The following is a 22,757-nucleotide window of genomic DNA, read 5'->3' on the forward strand; positions in this document are numbered from 1 at the left end:
TCACTACTGATGGGATTTGGGCTCTGACGTGTGCACAGGTGACTGCCTGGCAGCCCTAGGACATGGAGATTTTCTCAGATGTTTGGCACAGAAAGTCACTGACCATCTTTGGAGGAAGCATCATTTTTGGGAAACACTTCTCCATTGGATCCTGAGCCTCAGATGGATAACCAGGTCCTGTGATGGGAATTTCTCTGTGAGGCTCCCTGGGTCTGGGGCTCCAGCTGCTCTCTGAGAAGAAGGTGTAGGGGGAGAGCATGGCCCAGCCACACCCAGCCCCTCCTGCATGGTTCCTGCTGAGCAGGGTGTTAGAGGGGTGGGGGCACCACCAGTGGTCAGGCCAGTGTTTCTGATGGTGGGGCCAAGGAAGGACACTCAGGGCATCCTAGGGAGTCTCTCCGATGGCTCCTGTTTGACTTTCCTGTGGCTGCTGTCACAAATGACTGCTAATTTAGAGGCTTAAAGCATTACGTGTTGATTCTCTCCCTGGTGTGGGGTCAGACGTCCAAAATGAATCCTAGAGTGCTAAAATCAGGGTGCCAGTTAGGCCAGGCTCCTTCTGAGGGCTCTGGGGAGAATCCATTTCCAGGATTTTTCCAGCTTCTAGAGGACACCCTGGGCTCCTGGCCCCTTCCTCCAACTTCAAAGCCAGAGCTCAGCATCTTCAAGTCTCTCTCCCACGCTTCTCTCTCTCTCCCCACCGTCTTCTCTCACCCTCCCTCTTTCTCTCCCTTTCTTTCCCTCCACCCCCACACCTGCTCTCACTCTGATCCTCCTGCCTCCTTCTTTCCCTTATAAAGACCCCACCTTGGACCCACCCAGATAACCCAGGATCATCTTCCACCTCAGGCTCCTTCACATCCTCACATCTGTAAAGTCCCTGTGGCCACACAATACTGCACATGGACAGGTCCCGGGACTGGGACACAGCCATCCCTGGGCCCTAATTCAGCCACCCACAGCTCCTTTCCCTCCTTCCTCTCTCCTCCGGGTATAAGAAGGGAATGCAGAGAGGTTGGTCAATGAATACACACCTACAGTTAGATGCAAGGAGTGTGTTCTAATGTTGGATAGCAGAGTAGGGTGGCTATGGCTAGCAATAATGTATTGTATATTTCAAAATAGCTATAAGAGAGAACTTCAAATATACTCAACACATAGAAATGGTAAATACTCAAGGCCATACTCCAAATTCACTGTCTTAATGATGACATGTTGGATGCAGGGAACCAAACAGTACATGCGCCTCATAAAAATGTTCAATGTTATGTATCAGTATAATATTTTCTACGAATAAGAAAGCAAAAAAAGAAGTTAAGCATAAACTAGCTATTTGACCTAGCAATTCCAGTGCTAGGAATTTATCTAGAAGAAATGAAAGCATGTGTTCAAAAAGATGTATACATAAATGTTCTCAACAACCTCACTCTTTCCAGGCAACAACTGGAAACAACCCAAGTGTCCGTCAGCTGGAGAATAGATAGACCCATGTGGTCTGTGCATACAGTGGAGTGCTGCTCAGTTATACAAAGAAAAGAAACTATGGATACAGGCCACAGGAGGGATGAACTTGAAAACATTACAGTAAGTGAAAGAAGTTGGTGGGTATGGACATAGTTTTGAACTGGCAGAATTTTTCTGTGTTCATCGGGGTATTATGTGTTGAGTCCCTATTGATCAGGTACTGTGCTAGGTACGGCCATTAGAGAAATGAGAAGCAGACACCAGCTCCATTGTGATGAGACTCACCCGATCAGCCATTTCTGATGAACACTCAGGTACCCTAACTCTCACTGCTCACATTTATAGGCTTTACTGAATGCCACTTAAACCTCCCTATTCCCCAAGTCTTCTTTCTTTTCATTTTGTTTTTTAGACAGAGTCTTGCTCTGTCACCCATGCTGGAGTGCAGTGGCACCATCTTAGCTCACTGCAACATCCGTGTCCTGGGTTCAAGCAATTCTCCTGCCTGAGCCACCCGAATAGCTGGGATTGTAGGTGCCCACTGCAACACTGAGGTAATTTTTGTATTTTTAGTAGAGACGGGGTTTTGCCATGTTGGCAAGGCTGGTCTCAAACTCCTCCTGACCTCAGGTGATCCGCCTGCGGAGGCCTCCCAAAATGTTGGGATTACGGGTGTGAGTCACCACACCTGGCCCCCAAGTCTCCTTTCTTTCCAGCTCCCCTCATTAGACACAGCTTTTTAAAGCAATCCCTGCCATACCCATGGCTGCAATTGTTTTTTATATGTTCTGATGACAAAAAAATTTAAATGTCATTTTTATATAGCAGCTTTATTTTACATGACACCTCATTCACTACGATTGTAAATTCAAAGTTGCTCTAAGAAAGTAATAACTAGGCCGGGCGCGGTGGCTCAAACCTGTAATCCCAGCACTTTGGGAGGCCGAGACGGGCGGATCATGAGGTCAGGAGATCGAGACCATCCTGGCTAACACAGTGAAATCCCGTCTCTACTAAAACAAAAGTACAAAAAACTAGCCAGGCGAGGTGGCGGACGCCTGTAGTCCCAGATACCTGGGAGGCTGAGGCAGGAGAATGGCGTAAACCCAGGAGGCACAGCTTGCTGTGAGCTGAGATCGTGCCACTGCACCCCAGCCTGGGTGACAGAGCAAAGACTGTCTCAAAAAAAAAAAAAAAAAAGGAAAGTAATAACTAAAAAGTTGTCATATTTTAGTATGCAAATTTTAGGAAATTTCTGTAATGGTTTGACTGTGTATGTGTTTTTTTAAAAAACGTGACTTTTGATGTCACAGAATGGAGTTATCCTACAGAGGTTTCTATCTAACTTTCTACCAGAGAGCTCCATTTGAATGCAATACTTAAGAGTCCAAAGCTATGTCTTTTTTTTTTTTTTTTTGAGACGCAGTGTCGCTCTGTCACTCAGGCTAGAGTGCAGTGGCACGATCTCGGCTCACTGCAAACTCCACGACCTGGGTCCAAGTGAGTCTCCGGCCTTATTCTCCTGAGAAGCTGGGACTACAGGCACCCGCCATCGCACCTGGCTAATTTTTGTAATTTTAGTAGAGATGCGGTTTCGCCATGTTGGCCAGGCTGGTCTCAAACCCCTGACCTCATAATCCGCCCAGCTCGGCCTCCCAAAGTGCTGGGATAACAGGCGTGAGTCATTACACCCAACTGAAAACTATCCTGAAACTGAAAACTTACCTATTCCTCTTCCTACATTCTCTGTGTAGGAGAAAGTCATTGCTATTTACCCAGTCCTTCAAACTAGAGCCTCAGCAGCCTGTTTTTCCATTTACTTGCCCTGTTCTTCCACATCTAATCATCTAGCGCTTCCTGTTCTCTCTCCCAAATGATCACAAGACTTTTCCATCCACTGCAGTCATTTCCACTACCTTTAGCCTTACCTGTTCTTTCAGATGAACATAATGTCTCTCTCTCTCTTTTTTTTTTTTTTTTTTTTTGAGACAGAATCTCTCTCTTTGGCCCAGGCTGGAGTTCAATGGCATGATCTTGGCTCACTGCAACCTGTAACTCCCAGGTTCAAACAATTCTCCTGCCTCAGACTCTTGAGTGGATGGGACTACAAGCGCCTGCTACCATGCCAGGCTAATTTTTATATTTTTAGTAGAGATGGGGTTAGTGATCCACCCCCGTCAGGCTCCCAAAGTGCTAGGATTACAGGCACGAGCCACCGTGCCTAGTTGTACCAGGGTTTTCTTTTTTTTTTTTTTTTTTGAGACGGAGTCTGGCTCTCTTGCCCGGGCTGGAGTGCAGTGGCCGGATCTTAGCTCACTGCAAGCTCCGCCTCCCGGGTTTACGCCATTCTCCTGTCTCAGCCTCCCGAGTACCTGGTACTACAGGCGCCGCCACCTCTGAGTTTCTTGCCAAGGGTGACTTCCAGTAATAACTCCCCCGCACTTTCCTCAGGACTGGAAAGCTCAGGCAGCCCAGGGTGAATAAAAGGCTGAGTAGTGCCGTCACCACAGAGGGGCAGGGTGGCCACAAGGTGGGCAGCAGCAGGGATGGGCATTGTGAGGCATTGTGTGGGGCTGTGGGGCTGGACATTGTGAGTCACTAGCCTGACCTGGCTGTTTCCTGGTAAGCAGGTGACATAGGAAGCTTTGTGGTTATAGGCATCAGCCAGGGCCAGCAACCCTCCGTCGGTAGCTGGTAGTGTAAGGAGGAGGAGCTCCGACTGTGCTGTCTCACGGCAGTTTTTGTGCCTCTCGGCGCTTGTCGTGTTCATTTATTTTTCAAAGAAGACAGCAGGTCCCCGACCTCATAGATCAGCCAGTTTGGGAAGTGGCGGCAGAGTAAGGGCTGAGGCCCCAGATCTGCCTGGGGTCAGGCTGCTTCTACAAGTGCTGTGCCAGCCTCAGTAGTGTGGCTGCTAGGACAGCACCATTTCAGTTTCATCGAAGTCTCAGGCAGGAGTGGAGAGGAGTGTGGGTGCCCCATGGGGTGTATACTGACCTGTTGTATCAACTCCAGCTGTAGCTGGTGCAGGGGGAAGGTGGCACCCTGTTATGAATCTGTTATTTATGAGGCTGTGGCTGCTGCAACATCAGCATCCACTACTGTAGAGCCTGGCAAGCTGGATGTGGGAGCCACGGAGGGCCACGAACTGCAGCACATCGGCAACCAAAAGATGCCCACAGGTAAAAAAGCCACGGGTGCCGTTTACTCTCTGGCACACCCGTGGCCACCCTCACCCCCTTCCCATAGCCTCATCCCCAGAGACATCCTCAGCTTCCAGCTCCCTCCTGCCCATAGCCAGCTTTCCCAGATCTGGGGCATGGGGGCAAAGGCTGACTCTGCCTCTTGTCTTTGTCATTGAGGCTTTTTTGATCTAGAAAAGGGAGAGCCCTTTTTTCAATGAAAATTCAAATACCCCAATTTTGGTATCCCCATCCCATTCTCTAGCTTACGTATCTGGCCAGTTTGGTACCTAAATAGAGGAACCAGGTAAGGGTCAGATTGTTTCTTTTCTACCATCCCTTAAGGTAGCTTATTTTTTAAAATTTTTATTTATTTATTTATTTAGATGGAGTCTTGGTCTGTTGCCCTGGCTGGAGTGCAGTGGTGTGATCTCAGATCACTGCAACCTGTGTTTCCTGGGTTCAAGTGATTCTTTAACCTCAGCCTCCTGAATAGGGACTACAGTTGCCCGCCACTACACCTGGTTATGTTTTTGTATTTTTAGTAGAGACGGGGTTTCACCGTGTTTGCCAGAACGGCCACAATTTCCTCACCTTGTGATCCACCAGCCTCAGCCTCCCAAAGTGCTGGGATTATAGGCATGAGCCACCGCGCCCAGCCCACATCTTCCATTTCTTTACACTGTGTGTGCGTCCACTGAGTCAGTGGCTGCTCATGCTCGCCCCAGCCCCCGACAGTGGGACAGTCCATCATGGGGATCAGTACCTGGCGAGTGCTGAGCCTCACTCACCCAGCTGTGCAGGAGGTCTCCAGTGAGGGTGATGGGCACCAGGCTAATGATAATGTTGTCCTGAGTTCTGATGTGGCACTGGCCCTTGTCTGTCTGCTATGGATTGGAGCATCTCTTTTTATTTATTTCTTTATTTTTTGGAGATAGAGTCTCACTCTGTCACCCAGGCTGGAGTGTGCAGTGGCTCAATCTTAGCTCACTGCAACCTCCACCTCTCAGGTTCAAGCGATTCTGCAGCCTCAGTCTCCCAAGTAGCTGTGATTACAGGTATGGGCCACCATGCCTGGCTAATTTTTGCATTTTTAGTAGAGACAGGCTTTCACCATGTTGGCCAGGCTGGTCTCAAACTCCTGACCTCAGGTGATCTACTACCTTGGCCTCCCAAAATGCTGGGATTACAGGTTTGAGCCACCACACCCAGCCATGGATTGGAGCATTTCTAAGGCTTGAGGTAGTCGTATTATGAAATACAATGCAGTATCTTCCTGATCTTCCCTGCTTTGACCAAGTGCTGAGGAATGAGCCCAGCACTGACAGATGTTGACCTGCACTGTTCTACATGATCCCTTACACTTCTCAGAATCTGTGAGCTGACCAGAAGCCTGTGGGCTTTCTATGTGTATTTCACAGTAATGTCCATGCCAACATCTCTTGTTCCCTGTACCTTTTGCTACCCAGGGTTATGTGACCACTGGGGCCCCAGTTGATGATGGGCAAAGTTTGGCAGGTTATAGGCCACACAGTTCCAGGGGCACACATACGTGCTGGAACTCCCTGGTGTGGGGTCTTATCACCAAGCCTGAGTGATAACACAGTTGAGTCATACAGACCATCAACATTGGGACCCATTTCTGGGTTCACTTTTGCCTCTTCCATTCAGGAGGTCAAAATCTGGGTTCACTCCTTTCTGCACTCTCTCCATCTAAGGAGTAGGGATATTAAACTGAGTTTCAGGTACAGCTGTGGTGAGAGAAGAAAGAGGTCACTTATGTAAAGTGTATGGTGGTGCTGAAGTTTCTCTTCCTTTCTATTAGAAGAATGACATGACTTGGGAGGCTGAGGTGAGAGGACCACATAGACCAGGAATTCAAGAAAAGTGACACTTGTACTGTGCTGGGCATGTGGGCCACATTTTAGGGATAAAACACACATTTACAGACACACTCACAATCACTACACATTGATTCACCCCTAGCTACCTTCCAGCCCTCCTGCACACAAACCCACACCGTCTAAATGATATGGCTGTCTCCAGGGACTCTAGTGGATGATCACAGCTCTTCACTGAGCCATCTGTTTCTCACACTGCACTCCAGGTCCTCACTCCTATCAGGAACCTGAAGCCAGGCAGTCTCTCCAGACAAAAACAGGCAAGAGAGTCTCCCACAACCCATCACTTAGACTTGTCATCAGCAAGGGAGTGGTCTTAGCATATGTACAGTGTTAGAGAGGCGAATGACACACACTGGGGCCTGTCAGTGGGCAGGGGAAGGGAGAGCATCTGGATAAACACCTAATGCATGCAGGACTTAATACTTAGGTGATGGGTTGACAGGTGCAGCAAAGCACCATGGCACACTTTTACCCATGTAAGCAACCTGTACATCCTGCACATGTATCGCAGAACTTAAATAAAAAAAAAAAAAATTAGGAGGTGGATGGATTGTCTGAGGTTAGGAGTTCGAAACCAGCCTGGCCAAACTGGAGAAACCCTGTCTCTACTGAAAATGCAAAAATGAGCTGGGAGTGGTGGCAGGTGCCGGTAATGCCAGCTACTCAGGAGGCTGAGGCATCAGAATCACTTGTACCCAGGAGGCAGAGGTTACAGTGAGCCGAGATCGAACCATTGCACTCCAGCCTGAGTGACTGAGCTAGACTCCGTCTCAAAAAAAAGAAAAAAGGGAAGAGCCGAGGAGAAATATCACAGGGTGAGTACTCATACCTTTGAGACCCCTTCTGAGTAGGAGTGAGCAGGACCTGGCCTTCCTGCCTGCCGAGAGCATGGTGTGGACATCATCCTAAATGCCTCAAGAATGGAGTTTCATTGCTTTCTCTTGTCATCTCCATCTCTTTGTGCAATGATGGCAGTGACACCAGCAGAAATTGGTGAGGGGTCAGAACAGGAATCAGGTCCCCACTTGTCTGACACAGAGCAGACAGGACACAAGTCAGCAGGGATGGACTTCAGGGTCAGGACAGACACAGACAGGTCCCACGCCTGATCTTCCTGGGGCTGGAACAGATGAGTTTTTCTTTTTCACCTCTTCTGGAAGTCACTTGAGGGATGGTCCTTGAGGAGACACTGTTGGCCAAGGGTTTTCTGGCCCAGAAATATGTGTATGTGGTCTTTTTTTTTTTTTTTTTTGAGATGGAGTCTCACTCTGGAGTGAGTGGTGGGATCTCACTGGCTGGAGTGCAGTGGTGCGATCTCAGCTCACTGCAACGTCCACCTCCCAAGTTCAAGTAATTCTCCTGCCTCAGTCTGCTGAGTAGCTGGAATTACAGGCATGGGCCAGCATGCCCAGCTAATTTTTGTATTTGTAATAGAGACGAGGTTTCTGCATGTTGGCCAGGCTGGTCTCGAACTTCTGACATCAGGTGATCCACTCGCCTCGGCCTCCCAAAATGCTGGGATTACAGGTGTGAGCCACCGTGCCTGGCTGAAATGTGTTTCAATGGGACAGACCCCCTAACACTGGGCCTGTAGCTGCAGCACTCCCGAGTAGCAGGGGAGGTGGGGAGGGACATGAGTTCCAGTGCACCAGGAGCTCAGCAAAGGGATGGTGACGGATTCCAGAGTCCAGCTCATCCTTGCAACTCTTCTGTGGAATCCAGAACACATCAGTTTCCATTTATTTTATAGAAGGTTTGGAATCTTCAGTGTCAAACTCTATCTGTGTTGTGTCTTCCCACAGGTTGGATAGAGGAACCCTGGCTATGGGCATTTCCTGCCAGGGCAATGACTGTGTCTTCCTCATTAGTCCTTATCCCAGAGGTCAGTCCTGGGGAGAACATGTTAGGCCCCATGGGCATTGCGGTGAACACATCCCTGGGATGAGTTCTAGGTCAGCCCTGGGCTGGGATCTAGCGCAGGTGTGGAAATGTTCCCTTCTCAGTCTGTCCAGCCTGTTGAGCCCTACACCAATCCTGGAGCCTGCCCCAGCTCCTGAGTCAGGGTCCCTGGAGATGAGGTTGAGCTCTTGAGGACAGTGAGGTGCCTCTGGCCCTCGGCTCCTGCTTCTCTGATCCTGTCTAGACAGGGTGTGCAGGGCCACGCTCTTCCCTTGTGTGCATGTGTCCCCCCTGGAGGCATCCCTCTGTACCTGGATGTTGTCCTCATTGTTATATCCCCAGCCCCACACAGTGACTGGACCTTTTGCAGATGTTCACTAAGTAACCATAAATGTATGGTAGGAGCAGAGCTGCGAACTATTTTGCAAGAAAACACCAGGCGAGGGGAGTCATGTCTTCCTCATGTCTGGGTCTCCTGTGCCGTCTAGTGCAGTTCTCGGTCATATATGTGCCTCTTCATATTTAAATACATTTAAATATTTACAATTAAAAGTTCAGGGCTGGGCGTGGCGTCTCATACCTGTAATTCCAGCACTGTGGGAGGCCGGGGTGGGTGGATCAGCTGAGGTCAGGAGTTCGAGACCAACCTGGCCAACATGGTGAAACCCCATCTCTTCTAAAAATGCAAAAATTAGCCCATGTGTGGTGGTGCATGCCTGTGAACCCGGCTACTCAGGAGACTGAGACAGAAGAATCGCCTGAGTCCGGGAGGCAGAGGTTGCAGTGAGCCGAGATCATGCCATTGTACTCCAGCCTGGGCAGCAAGAGTGAAACTCTGTCTCGAAAAAAAAAAAATTCAGAACTTCACAACAGCCACCATGCAATCCCCCAGTAGCCTTCTGTTCATGCAGCAGAGAGATTTCCATCCCCGCAGAATGTTTTTTCACATCTGCTGTAAGCCTGGCTGAGGGGCTGATTATTGAACTCCTCTAACTCAAAGTGTGCACCTTAAAATGGGAATCTCAGGGCTGTGAGATTGGAGGTGAGACCTATAATGGGCCATTGGAAGGAAAAAGTTGAAAGGTGGTTCCTTCAGTTCCTCTTTCTCACTTGAAGGCTGGCAAGTGTGAGCAATGCCTTTCTAGAGACCTCTGACTCCCCAGAGCCCAGGGAGAGTCTGACAACACCGAGGGAAGGGCAGAGTGATCTCGTACAACCCAGTGTGGCCTCACCTGGAGTAGGAGGGTGGGTGAGTTGCTCTCTGGAATAACTTTTTGTGGAGTTTTTGTCTTTAAAGATTGGCCAATGGACACCGTCCATGAGGGCAGCTGCAATGAGGCAGACCTGCAGGTAGAGCATGATAGTCTAGGAGGATCTCTGGGAGCAGTTGGGTGACACTTGTTGCTTTGGAAATCAGGAAAAGGGCAGTGAAATCAGAACCAAAGGAAATATGTGTAGAAGTGTGACTTGTTCCTTTTGTATTTTAATAAGATAGAGATGAGGTCATTTGCCTCCATGGGCTTTGTGTGCTGTGTTTGTAACCATTTTTTTTCTTGCTCTGGTGTTTAATGGTTACCAGAAGATCAGTTTTTCCTGTCTATGTCACAGCAAACATCAAAGCCTTGATCTTTGACTTGGGAATGCAGAGTCTTATTAGGTCCAGGCACTGACTAAGATGCGAGATATCTGGTGAGACTCCCTCATGCTCACTAGTTGAACATAGTTGTTTCTCTGAGATGGTCTCAGAATCTTCAGTCCCACGCTCCATATGCCGCATCCAGCAAAGCTCCCTGAGGGACCCACAGTCTCCAACCACCAGGGCACTGACATTAACTCTGTGTCCTTTTAGGCCCCCCTGAGGACAGCCTGAGTTTAAAATCTCTACCAACAAGTGAGGAAGATAATGATGATGCCCAGGTAAGACTCCCTTTCTTTGCATTCTAAGGAAATGGTGCTTTCCTGATGTGAGAAACAAACTCACCCATTGAAACCCAAAGAATGGAGTCAGAGGCCTGCAGAACAGAGAAAGTGAGAATTTTAATGATGGTCTTGCAAGATATATATATATATATATAAAAATAAAAATATAATATATTTTTATATAATATAATATATATATTATATAATATAATATATATTATATAATAATATAATATATAATATATAATATAATATAATAAAATATAAATATATTTTTATTTATATATATATATATATATATATATATATATATATTTATGGTTGTCTTACTGCATTTTGTGGAAGCCCACAATGCATTGCCATCCTAGTCAGCTTAGGAGCTCTTCAAGTATTTGACTTGTGACCTAAGTAGCTGGGCAGGCTGAGAAGAACAGACCAAGCAAGCTATTTTGCAGGCTAGTGAACTTTTAACTTAGACTGTACTTCTTTGTTAAAGTGAGGACAACTAAGCGAGGTGGAAGGGGGACCCAACAAGCCGGCATTGCCCATCCAACCATGAGCCTAGTATTTCTTCTGTGCTTTGCTGAGCTAAACAACTTCAAGGCACTTTGTCTTAAAAATGGACCACTGTATACACTATTTCCTTCACCTGATTTCTTTCCCTCTCAATTAATTTTGGTATAAGGATATGATGGGACACATTATGTACAACATAGACAATAGTCCTTCTTGGGGTGGAGTTCACTGGGAATGTCTTCCCATCTAATACATGACATGGTAGGATGTTTTTGAATGACAGCATCCATCATCAACTGTAATGCAGAGGCATTTTCGTCCACACCAGTTTCCTCTTCGAATTAGGCATTGTGAGTTTACCAATCTAAATCAACTTCAAAGAAATTCTGTGAGAAAAGCTCTTGTCTTTTCCATGCATGTCCTCTATGCTAGAGTGTTTTGTCTTTGATATGGACTCAACCACTGTTTCAAAAGTAGTTTTCTGAAGTCATCAACAGACGAACGGATCTGTGTAAGGGGGCAGCAGAATTGATCTGATCCTCATAGCATCTTCTTTTGTCTCATTACAGATTTTACCATCACCTGTCCTGGGTACGTACCTTGAACTAACTCATTTTCTGAGAAACAAATTTGCTGGCTTGAATATATAGAAACCTTAATCTGGATTCCTGTTAAAAAATGTTGGGGGTCTGTTGAGAGCAAATGATTTTGCAAGTGTATAGGTATGACCAGAGGGGCTGTAGAAATGTGTGTGAACCCAGAGGACCAACCAGGAGATTTTGTGTGAGCCAGTGAGTCTTCACCGGGAGGAGGAGAAGTGAGTGCACCTCTCACTGACTTATCCTGATGTTGGTGGTTTTAAAGAGTGGATTTTGGAAAATCTCAGCAGGGAAGAGGATGCCTTTCCAAGACTTCAGATGGGGTCTAATAAAACAGCATTTCCAAGAACCTTCATGTTATACCTGCTGCTTGGGAGGCTTAGGGAGGGTGTAGAAAGAGAAAAAGGAAAAGTAAATATAAGCCACGTTTGTTATTTTCAGACTTTAATGTCATCATCATGAGGAGTACTATGTTCATGGGCTTTTGAGTATCCTGTATTTTCAATCACCTCTTCTTGGTTTATTATTTAAAGATGATTTTTTGGAGAATACCTGCTCTTTTCTGCCTGTGCCACTGCAAAATGTCACAGCCTTTGGTTTGGGACATAGTTCTGTCACAGGCAGTTACTTAATCCTGAATATAAAACTCTTCTGCAGTGTGCCCAGATGCATAGGAGAGGTTGATCCACACCTTATGAACTTAGGTTTCATGGCAGGACATTCATTTGTCTGTCCTTGCTGTTTACCTCTGGTATCATGCTCCCTGGGCATGGAGGACAGAATGAAAATTCACTGTGGGCTCACTGAAAAGCTCCAGTGTCTTCGAAATGGAGGGAGAAACACAGCCTTGAGCACGCTGTCAGCATTCCATTTCTTCATGTGAATGAGAATATGCAGTTTTACCATCATTTGTGGAAGTTGTTTTCCTTTCCCCATTGTGTATTCTTGGCACCTTTGTTGAAGATCAGCTGACTCTGTATGTATGCATTTAATTCTGTGCTCTCAATTGTATATCTGTGATACTTATGGGTGTCCCCCACAGTAGAAGCATGGTGTCTGAATTTTTCTTTTTTTTTAAATTTTTTTATTTTTAGATTTCAATCTCATGAATGTGCATCTTTCAACACTATTCTTTTTCAATATTGCCATGGCTATTTGAGGCACATAAAAGTTCATTAAAATCTTAGGATTATCTTTTCCATTTCTGCACAGATGGCTATTGCCAGTTTGGTAGCAGTTGTTGTTAGTCTGTAGATCATGTGTGTAGTATTGTGTGTTAGTTAGGTTTAGTCTTCCTATCCATGAATATGGGAAGCCTTTCAACTTACTTGTACGTTCTTTACTTTCTAGAATATTTATGTTGACATCTGATTAGTTAGATTTAATGTGACTGATACGAATTTGTGATTTCTTTTTTTTGTTTTTTTGTTTTTGAGACAGAGTCTCACTCTGTCACCATACAGGTGTGCAATGATATGATCTCTGCTCACTGCCACCTCCACCTCCTGGGTTCAAGTGATTCTCCTGCCTTATCCTCCTGAGTAGCTGGGTCCACAGATGCATGCCACCACATCCAGCTAATTTTTGTATTTTTAGTAGAGATGTGATTTTACCTTGTTGGCCGGGATGGTCTTGATCTCTTGACCTCATGATCCACCCACCTTGGCCTCCCTAAGTGCTAGGATTACAAGCATGAGCCACTATGCCGGGCCAAATTTGTATCTTTTGCCAATATTTTGTCTGTCTGAATGATTATGCATCAAATAAAAAATATTATGTATGCTAGTTAACCAAAAATCACCCCCATACTCAGGGACATTTTTTCATGAATTTGCTCATTTTCTATTGGTATACATTTCCTCATTTCAGTAGCTCATGTATATTTGAACCTGGAAACTTATCCTCATGGCAGAAAGTTTTTAGAGTCATGTCTCTCAGCTTCACTGGTGTAGGTTGCGCAGGCTGTGTGAGCTTGGCCTGTTTGAATGAAGCCTGATCTTTAGCGAATCTCCTGAGGGAGAGTGACACAGAGCTGCTGAAGCCCTTGATCACAGGAACCCAAAAAATTGTATGCACACACCATGGTTCCAGAAGAAGACTTACAAAGAGGAAATCATGACTATTTTTAATTTTAGCATTTTAATAATTAATTTTTTAAATGACCTCTATGAAAAAGAAATTGTGATCCATCTGGTGCAGTGACTCATGCCTGTAATCCCAGCACTTTGGGAGGCTGAGGTGGGCAGATTATGAGGTCAGGAGATGGAGACCATCCTGGCTAACATAGTGAAATCCCATCTTTACTGAAAATACAAAAAAAATTAGCCAGGCGTGGTGGCGGGTGCCTGTAGTCCCAGCTACTTCAGAGTCTGAAGTAGGAGAATAGTGTGAACCCGGGAGGTGGAGCTTGCAGTGAGCCAACATCGTGCCACAGTACTCCAGCCTGGATGACAGAGTGAGACTCCGTTTCAGAAACAAACAAACTAACAAATGAACAAACAAACAAACAAACAAAACTGTGTGATCAGTAGAACAGAGTAATTTGGTTAAAATTGAATCCTTTTCACCAATAAATTAAGTAATTAATCCTTTAAAACAGATGCTAGATGTAGTACCAGCATAATTGGGTGCTAATGTACTTACACAGTCTTGAATACGTTAAGAAAATGCTGTTTGTTTCGTAGAGTTTCAAAACATTAGAGATGGAGGAAGGCACTCTTCCATTGACCCTTAGTGTGTGCTTTATTTCCATTTTGGGTTGACTGTTTTGTGTTGCTGCATGATGTCTTTAGTACAAGGCCAAGGCCTCCATGTCTCATGTCTTTCCTGATCCCCTCCTTTGCCATCCCTCTTCCACTCAGGGGAATAGCCCAGCATCAACTCAGTCCATGCTTGTTAATCAACCACCTCCATACACCACATCCAGAAAAGCTCCCTGAGTGACTCACAGTCACCAACCATCGGTGCACTGATCTTTCTTGTGTCCTTCCAGCTTTTGCTATGGACAACCTGAGTTTAGTATGCCTACCACCAAGTGAAGATGATGACTGGGGTGATGATGATGATGATGATGATGGTGATGATGATGTCCAGGTAAGAACACCTTTCTTTGTCTTCTAAGGAAATGTTGGTTTTCTGATGTGAGAAACAAACTCACCAGTCCAAACCCAAAGAATGGACTCAGGGAGCTGAAAAACAGCAAGAGTGAGATTTTCTTTCCTTTTTTTTTTTCTTTTTGAGACAGAGTCTCACTCAGTTGGCCAGGCCGGAGTGCAGTGGTGCAATCTCAGCTCCATCTCCTGGGCTCAATGAATTCTCCTGCCACAACCTCCCGAGTAGCTGGGATTACACACATGTGTCCCCATGCCCAGCTAATTTTTGTATTGTTAGTGGAGATGGTGTTTCAGCATGTTGGCCAGACTGGTCTCGAACTCCGGACCTCAGGTAGTCTGCCCACCTCAGCTTCCCAAAGTGTTGGGATTACAGGTGTGAGCCACTCCACCTGGCAGAAAGTGAGACTTTTAATGACAGTGTTGCAAGATCTGGTGTCTGATGGGCAGACACACCCAGCACACTTTCCACAAGCAATTTATCTCCTAGTGTGCATTTCCCTCCCCTGGTTCCTCATAGGCTGAGAACTGTGGGGTCACAATCTTCCCAGGTGTTGCCTATTGATTTTTGGGGAGAGACTTTAGATATTTTTCTAGGGTTGTCTTACTGCATTTTGTTGCAGCCCACAATGCATTGCTATCCTAGTCAGCTCAGGGGCACTTCAAGTATTTGACTTATGACCTAAATAGCTGGCCAGGCTGAGAAGAACAGACAAAACGAGCTATTTTCCATGCTAGTAAACTTTCATCTTAGACTAATCTTCTTTGGTTGAAGTGAGGGCAACTAAATGGGGAGGTGAGGGGTCCCAATGAGCAGTTATTGCCCATCCAATCAGGAGCCTGGCATATCCTATTTCTTCTATCCTTTGCTGAACTAGACCAGTTCAAGGCACTTTGTGTTAAAAATGGACCACTGTATACATTGTTTCCTTCATCTGATTTCTTTCCTTCTCAATTAAGTTTGATATAAAAATATGACAAGGCACATTATGTACGACACACACTATTCTCTTTGTGAGGATGGAGTTCAGTGGCAGTTTCCTTTCATCTAATACACGACACACTATGATGGTTTTGAAGGACAGCATCCATCACCAACTGTAATGCAGAGACGTTTTCCTCCACACCAGTTTTTCTCCTTGGATGAGGCATTGTGCATTTACCAACCTAAATCAACGTCAAGGATAAATTTTGTGGGAAAAGCTCTTGTCTTTTCCATGAGTGTCCTCTATTCTAGAATGTTTGGCCTTTGACTTTGACTTTGACTCACCACTGTTTCACAGGTAGTTTTCTGAAGTCATCAAGAGACTCACAGATCTGTGTAAGGGGTGCAGCAGAATTGATCTGATCCTCATGGCATCTTCTTTTGTCTCGTTGCAGATTTTACCATCACCTGTTCTGGTTACGTACCTTGAACTAACTCACTTTCTGAGAAACAAACTTGCTGGCTTTAATATATAGAATCCTTAATCTGGGTTCCTGTTAAAAAATATTGGGGGCCTGGTGAGAGCTAATGATTTTGCAAGTGTATATGTATGACCAGAGGGGCTGTAGAAATGTGTGTGAACCCAGAGGACCAACCAGGAGATTTTATGTAAGCCAGTGTGTCTTCACCTGGGGGAGGAGAAGTGAGTGCACCTCTCCCTGACTTATCCTGATGTTGGTGGTTCTAAAGAGTGGATTCTGGAGAATATCAGCAGGGAAGAGTATACCTTTCTAGGTAGGTAAGAAGATTTCACACGCAGTCTAATAACACAGCATTTCCAGGAGCCTTCATGTTATACCTGCTGCTTGGGAGGCTGAGGGAGGGTGTAGAAAGAGAAAAAGAAAAAGTAAATGTAAGTGAAGTTTGTTCTTTTGAGTTGATGAGATTTTGAGTATCCTGTGTTTTTGATCACTTCTTCTTATTTATTATTTAAAGATGATCTTTCTGGAACACCTGCTCTTTCCTGCCTCTGCCACTGCAAAATCTCAAAGCCTTTAGTTTAGGACAGAGTTAATGCTGGAGACAAAATTCTTCTGTGGTGTGCCCAGAGGCATAGGAGAGATTGATCCTCACCTTATGAACTGTTAAGTTTCCTGGCAGCACACTCATTTGTCTGTTTTTCCCTGCTTACCTCTGGTATCAAGAGCTCTTCCTGGGCATGGAGGACAGAATGAAAATTCAATCTGGGCTCAGTGCAAAAGCTCCAGTGTCTTGGAAATGGAGGGAGAAGCACAACCTTGAGCACACTGTCAGCATTCTATTTCTTCATTTGAATGAGAATATGCAGTTTTACCATCATTTGTTGAGGAGGCTTTCCTTTCCCCCCATTGTGTATTTTTGACACCTTTGTTGAAGATCAATTTACTGTATATGTGTGCATTTAATTCTGGGCTCTCTATATCTGTGAAACTTATGAGTGCCCCTATGCTAGAAACATACTCTCTATATTTCTGTATTTTTTGTGTGTGTGTGTGTGTGTGTGTGTGCGCGCGTGTATTTCAATCTCATGAACTTGCATCCTCTAACACTTTTTTTAACGTCATCATGGTTACATAAGGCACATAAAATTCATTAAAATTGTAGGATTATCTTCCATTTCTGCACAGATGGCTGTTACCAGTTTGATAGTAATTGTTGTGAGTCTGTAGATCATTGTGTAGTATTGTGTGTTAGTCAGGTTTAGTCTTCCTATCCATGAATACAGGATGCCTTTCCACTTATTTGTACCTTCCTTATTTGCTAGAATCTTCATGTTGACAGCTGATAAGTTAGATTTAACATGACTGATAAAAATTTTTGATTTCCTATACCAATATTTTGTATGTCTGAATAGGCATATATATATGTATGTATGTATATATATATATATATATGGAGAGAGAGAGAGAGAGAGACAGAGAGAGAGAGAGATGGAGGTTCACTCTTCTTGCCCAGGCTGGAGTGCAATGGCATGATCTCGGCTCACTGTAATGTCTGCCTCCTAGGTTCAAGCAATTCTCCTGCCTGAGACTCCTGAGTAGCTGGGATTACAGGCGCTCACCACCATGCCTGGCTAACTTTTTGTATTTTTAGTAGACACGGGGTTTCACCATGTTGGCCAGGCTGGTCATGACCTCCTGACCTCAGGTCATCCACCTGCCTCAGCCTCCCAAAGTGCTGGGATTACAGGTGTGAGCCAAAGTACTCGGCCAAAAAAATAATTTTTATGTAAGCTAGTTAACTAAAAATCATCCCCATACTCGTGTACATTTTTTCATGAATTTGTTCATTTCTATTGGTATACATTTCCTCATTTCAGTAGATAATGTGTATTTGAACTTTTAAACTTATCTTCATGGCAGAAAGTGGTCAAAGTCACGTCTCTCAGCTTCACTGGTGTAGGTAGAGCTGGCTGTGTGAGCTTGGCCTGTTTGAATGAAGCTTGATTTTTAGGGAATCTCCCCAGGGAGAGTCACACAGGGGGTGCTGAAGCTCCTGATCACAGGGCCCCAAAAGGGTGTGTAGAAGTCATTCCAGAAGACTTATAAATGGGAAATCATGACTATTTTTAATTGTAGCATTTTAATACTGAATTTTTAAATGATCTCTATGAAAATGAATGTGTGATTAATAGAATAGAGTAATGTGGGTAAAATTGAGTCCATTTCACCCCTAAAATAGGCTTTTAATCAAGTAATAAATCCTTTAAAACAGATGCTAAATGTAGTATCAGCATGATTAGATTCTAGTGTACTGACACGGTCTTGAATACACTAAGAAACGGCTGTTTGTTTAGAAGAGTTTCAAAACATTTGAGAGGCAGGAAGGCACTCTTCCATTGACCCTCAGTGTGCATTTTAGTTCCATTTTGGGTTGACTGTTTTGTGTTGCTGCCCGATGCCTCTAGTACAAAGCCAAGGTCTCCATGTCTCATGCCTTTCCAGCTCCCCTCCTCTGCCATCCATCTTCCACTCAGGGGAATAGCCCAGTATCAACTCAGTCCATTCTTGTATATCAACCACCTCCATACACCACATCCAGCAAAGCTCCCTGAGTGACTCACAGTCACCAACCACCGGTGCACTGATCTTTCCTCTAGGTCCTTCCAGCTCGTCCTGAGGACGGCCTGTTTTTAAGATGCTCACCACAATGCAAAGATGAAGATGATGATGATGGTGATGTTGATTGTGATGATGATGATGATGATGATGATGTCCAGGTAAGATCCCCCTTTTTTGTCTTCTACATCAATGTTGCTTTCCTGATTCTTTACTTCTCAATTAATTTTGATTTGAAAACCTGGCAATGTACATTACGTACACTGTACACTATTGTCTTTGTGGGGCTAGAATTCAGTCAGCATGTCTTCCCAACTGATACATGGTACACTATGCTGCTTTTAAATGACAGCATGCATTATCAACTGCAATACTGAGGCATTTTCCAGAATACCAGTTTTCCTCCTTGGATGAAGCATTGTGCATTTGCATATCAAATTAAATTTAAAGGTAAATTCTGTGAATAGAGGTCTTGTTTTTCTATAGCTATCCTCTGTGCTAGTCTTTGGGGATTTTGACCTATGGCTCAATCACTGTACTGCCTTCTGGTTTTTTATCATTGTCAAGAGAATAACAGATCTGTATGAAGCGCACAACAGAATGTGATTCTCATAATGTTTTCTTTTATATAATTGCAGATAGGAGCTTGGAAAGGAAACGGTATGTACCATGAAATAACTCACTTCCCGAGGGAAAAACTTGCTAGCTTCATTGTATAGAAACCTGATTCTGGGTTCCTGCTGGGAAAGAGGCTTGGGATTCTCGTGAAAGTGATTTTGCCAGTATAGAACTCTGGCCCAAGAAGCTGTAGGAAGGTTTGTCAATCCAGAAGAAAGATTAGGGGATCAGGTAAGAAGCAGCTTGGCATGGGAGAAAAGCCCATCATTCAGCTTCAGCTAACGTAGGAGGAGTGGGTGAGTCACACTCTCTAATGACTTATCCTGGTGTTTTTGTTTCTAAAGACTTGATGCTGGAGAGTATAAGTGATGTGGAGACTCATTCAGGTAGGGAACTACGTGCCAGTAAAAACCCAATGGGAAAAGTTTCCCAGGAGCCTCCAGGTTATCCCTGCTGATTGTGAGGAGGGGCTGAAGGAGGGGGTATGAAATCAGAAGGAAAATGTAAATGTGTGTGAGGTCTGGCTTGTTGTTTTCAGTTTCTTGGCATCATGGTAAGAACTGTCTGTATGGGCTATGAGGGTGCTGCGTTCATGAGAGATTCTCTTTGCAGTCCACCTGCTCTTTTCTTTTTGTGGAACATCAGAGCCTTTGGTTTAGATTAGTCAACACTCCTTGGGATTGGTCATAAGGGGTGTAGGCTTAAGCACTGGGTGTCATCTGTGATGAAGGGAATCTGGGGGACACAGCTCTCTCACAGGCATTTCCTGGAACCTAGAGACACAGTTCTTCTGCTGTGTGCCACGGGGAAATGGAGAATCACCCTCTGAACTTTCAGGACTTGTTAGTGCACATTCATGTTTCTGTCCTCACTGTGCGCTCCTGGTTTAAAGAGATCTCCCGGGGTGGACGGCGGGGTGAATATTCACTCTAGGCTCACTGGTAAAACTCCAGGCTCCTTTGAAGGCAGAAGGAAAGTTTGACCTTGAGCACATTTCCAGCCTCCACTTCCAACCCAGTCACAGATTCTGAGCTGAGGCTTCTTTCTCCCCAGTTCTCTAATTTTGGGGGAAGCCAAGAGTTCCCACAAAAGATAGTATCACACTATTTCCTGTCTTCAAAAATTTGGCTTTGGTTTTGTTCTGTAAGTTGACATTCATCACTCAAGTTCTAGACTTTTTGTTTGTTTCTTTCTTTCTTTTTTCTTTTTTTTGAGTATTTGGATTGCTGTTCTTGCCTTGGTTTGCTAAACATAATAAGCCCCAGGTCTATCCATGCTGCTTAGGACATGATTGTGTGTTCTTCTTATGGCTGTGTAGTATTGTGTGATGTGTATGCACCACATTAAAAAAAAAAAAAAACAAACCTCAAATCCACTGTTGCTGGTCACCTAGGACGCTTCCACATCTTTGTTCTTGTGAATGGCATGGCCATGAATGCGGGAGAGCATGTGTCTTTTGATAGAATGATTTATTGTCTTTTGGGTAGATACCAAGTGTCGTGGAATTGCTGGGTCTGATGGTAGTTCTGTTTTAAGTTTTTTGAGAATCTCTCAACTGGTTTCCATAGTGTGAACTAGTTTTCACATTGACCAAGAGTGTAGCAGCGTTCCCTTTCCTTTGCTGCCTCACCAGCATGTTGTTTTGACTTTGGAAAATTACCCATTGTGACCAACATGAGATGATATCTTATTGTGTTTGGGAGTTGCATTGCACTGAGGTTGTGCATTTTTTCATGTTGGTTGATCACTTGAACGTCTTCTTTTTTTTTTTTTTTGAGACAGTATCTCACTTTGTTGCCCAGACTGGAGTGCAGTGGTGCAATCTTGGCTCACTGCAACCTCTGCCTCCTGGGTTCAAGTGATTCTCCTGCCTCAGCCTCCTGAGTAGCTGGGATTACAGACAACTGTCACCACGCCCACCTAATTTTTGTATGTAGATAAGGGGTTTCACCATGTTGGCCAGGCTGGTCTCGAACTCCTGACCTCAGGGGATCCACCCACCTCAGCCTCCCAAAGTCCTGGGTTTACAGGTGTGAGCCACCGTGCCTGAGTAGCAGTGATTGTTTTTGTAAGGTAAAGTCAATAACAAAAACTAGAGTTTTTGACTTCTGTTGTTGGAAGTGGTTTTTTTTCTATTTTTCTCTTTTGTCTGTTGTTTGCTTTTATATCCTGTGAGCTTAGATTCAGGTTTTCCTCAACTTAAACTCACTCTGTGTTTTCCTGCAGCAGTATTATGCTTTTAGGTCTTGTGTTTAGGGTTTAATGTATTTCGAGTTTGTGTTTGTGTATTGTATAACGTCAACGTCTTATTTCATTCTTTTGTATGTGGCTATCCAGTCATTTCAGACTGCTCAATTGAACAGACTGCTGACTCCTCATCTCATCCTTTTTCCCCTTGGGGACACAGTCCCACTCATGCTGTCACCCAGACTGGAGTGCAGTGGTGAGATCTCAGCTCTCTGCCACCTCCGCCTCCTTGCTTCGAGTGATTCTCCTGCCTCATCTTCCCAAGTGGCTGGGATTGCTGCTGTGCACCACCACACCTGACTAATATCTTTTGTATTTTTACTAGAGATAGGATTTCACCATTTTGGCCAAGCTGGTCTGAAACTCCTGACCTCAAGAGGGCCACCCAACTCGGTCTCTGAAACTGCTGGAAGTACAGGTGTGAGCCACAGCACATGGCCTCATTGCATCTTCTAGGCATTCTTTGAAAAAGAATGTGTTGACTGCAGGTATGTGTTTAGATTCTCTTAAGTCCCTAGGTTGATGGATTCATTTTTATGCCACTACTGTAGTCTTTGGATGAGTGGAGGTGTTACATGTAATTTGAAATTGGGGAGTGTGTGGCCTCCAGTTGAGTTTGTATTCCCTAGAATTGCTTTGCATATTCAGGTTCCTTGGGTCTTCAGTGGATCCATGTGAACATTTAGCCGTGTATTGTTAACATTGCATAAAATGTTTGTTTTACACTTCATGTCCAGAATTAGGGGTGCCTTAGGACATTGTGATACTTGTTTGTATACCTTGAGTATGGATAAAATCAGGGAGTTTCCCATGCTTGTGACCACGTGTAAGTTTGATATCTTCGATGTGTGAACATTCAGTATCCTCCTTGGTAGCTACTTTGAAAACGGCATAACCATATGGTTAAGTATCATCGCCCTGCTTTGGAGTGGAATACCAGAATGTATTCCTCTCCTGTAACTCTCTGTGTACCTATTGCCAATCCTTGAGGTCCTGTCCTCCACCTAGTCTGTGGTGACCACTACTGTATTTTCACCTTCAGTGAGTTAAAGTTTTCAGCTCCCACATGAGTGAGAACATGCAGGCTTGGTCTTTGTCTGCCTTTCTGATGTGATTGAACAGAATATCTGCAGGTGCAGCCATGTTGCTGGAAATGATAGGATTCCATGAATTTTGATGGCATAAAAGTATTCCATCCTGTCTGTGTACCAGAGATTCTTCATCCCTTCATCTGTGGATGGACAGGTAGGCTGATTTCTTTTCTTGGCTTTTGAG

The 22,757-nt window shown here is 44.8% G+C and overlaps 2 protein-coding genes across 31 annotated transcripts in view; one reads left to right on the plus strand and one right to left on the minus strand.

Annotated features, from left to right (window-relative positions):
- Positions 1–22,757, minus strand: part of LOC105465821 (phosphatidylinositol 3,4,5-trisphosphate 3-phosphatase TPTE2-like) — a 384,743-nt gene that overhangs the window by 81,449 nt on the left and 280,537 nt on the right.
- The window catches only part of LOC139358652 (aspartate-rich protein 1-like), a 46,328-nt gene continuing 23,606 nt past the window's right edge, over positions 36–22,757 (plus strand). For 14 of the 30 annotated variants that reach the window (XM_071079903.1, XM_071079904.1, XM_071079907.1 and 11 more), the window contains exons 1-10: positions 36–174; positions 1,437–1,584; positions 3,457–4,646; positions 10,299–10,366; positions 11,455–11,476; positions 14,477–14,577; positions 18,659–18,778; positions 19,256–19,277; positions 19,580–19,621; positions 21,808–22,727. In XM_071079903.1, coding sequence (XP_070936004.1) covers positions 4,445–4,646; positions 10,299–10,366; positions 11,455–11,476; positions 14,477–14,577; positions 18,659–18,778; positions 19,256–19,277; positions 19,580–19,621; positions 21,808–21,938 — 708 coding nt within the window. In that variant the 5' untranslated portion in view covers positions 36–174; positions 1,437–1,584; positions 3,457–4,444 and the 3' untranslated portion in view covers positions 21,939–22,727. The other 16 variants (XM_071079928.1, XM_071079914.1, XM_071079906.1 and 13 more) reach the window with 16 other exon arrangements.

The sequence above is a fragment of the Macaca nemestrina genome, chromosome 15 (assembly GCF_043159975.1).
Source record: "Macaca nemestrina isolate mMacNem1 chromosome 15, mMacNem.hap1, whole genome shotgun sequence".
NCBI classification, from domain to species: Eukaryota; Metazoa; Chordata; class Mammalia; order Primates; family Cercopithecidae; genus Macaca; species Macaca nemestrina.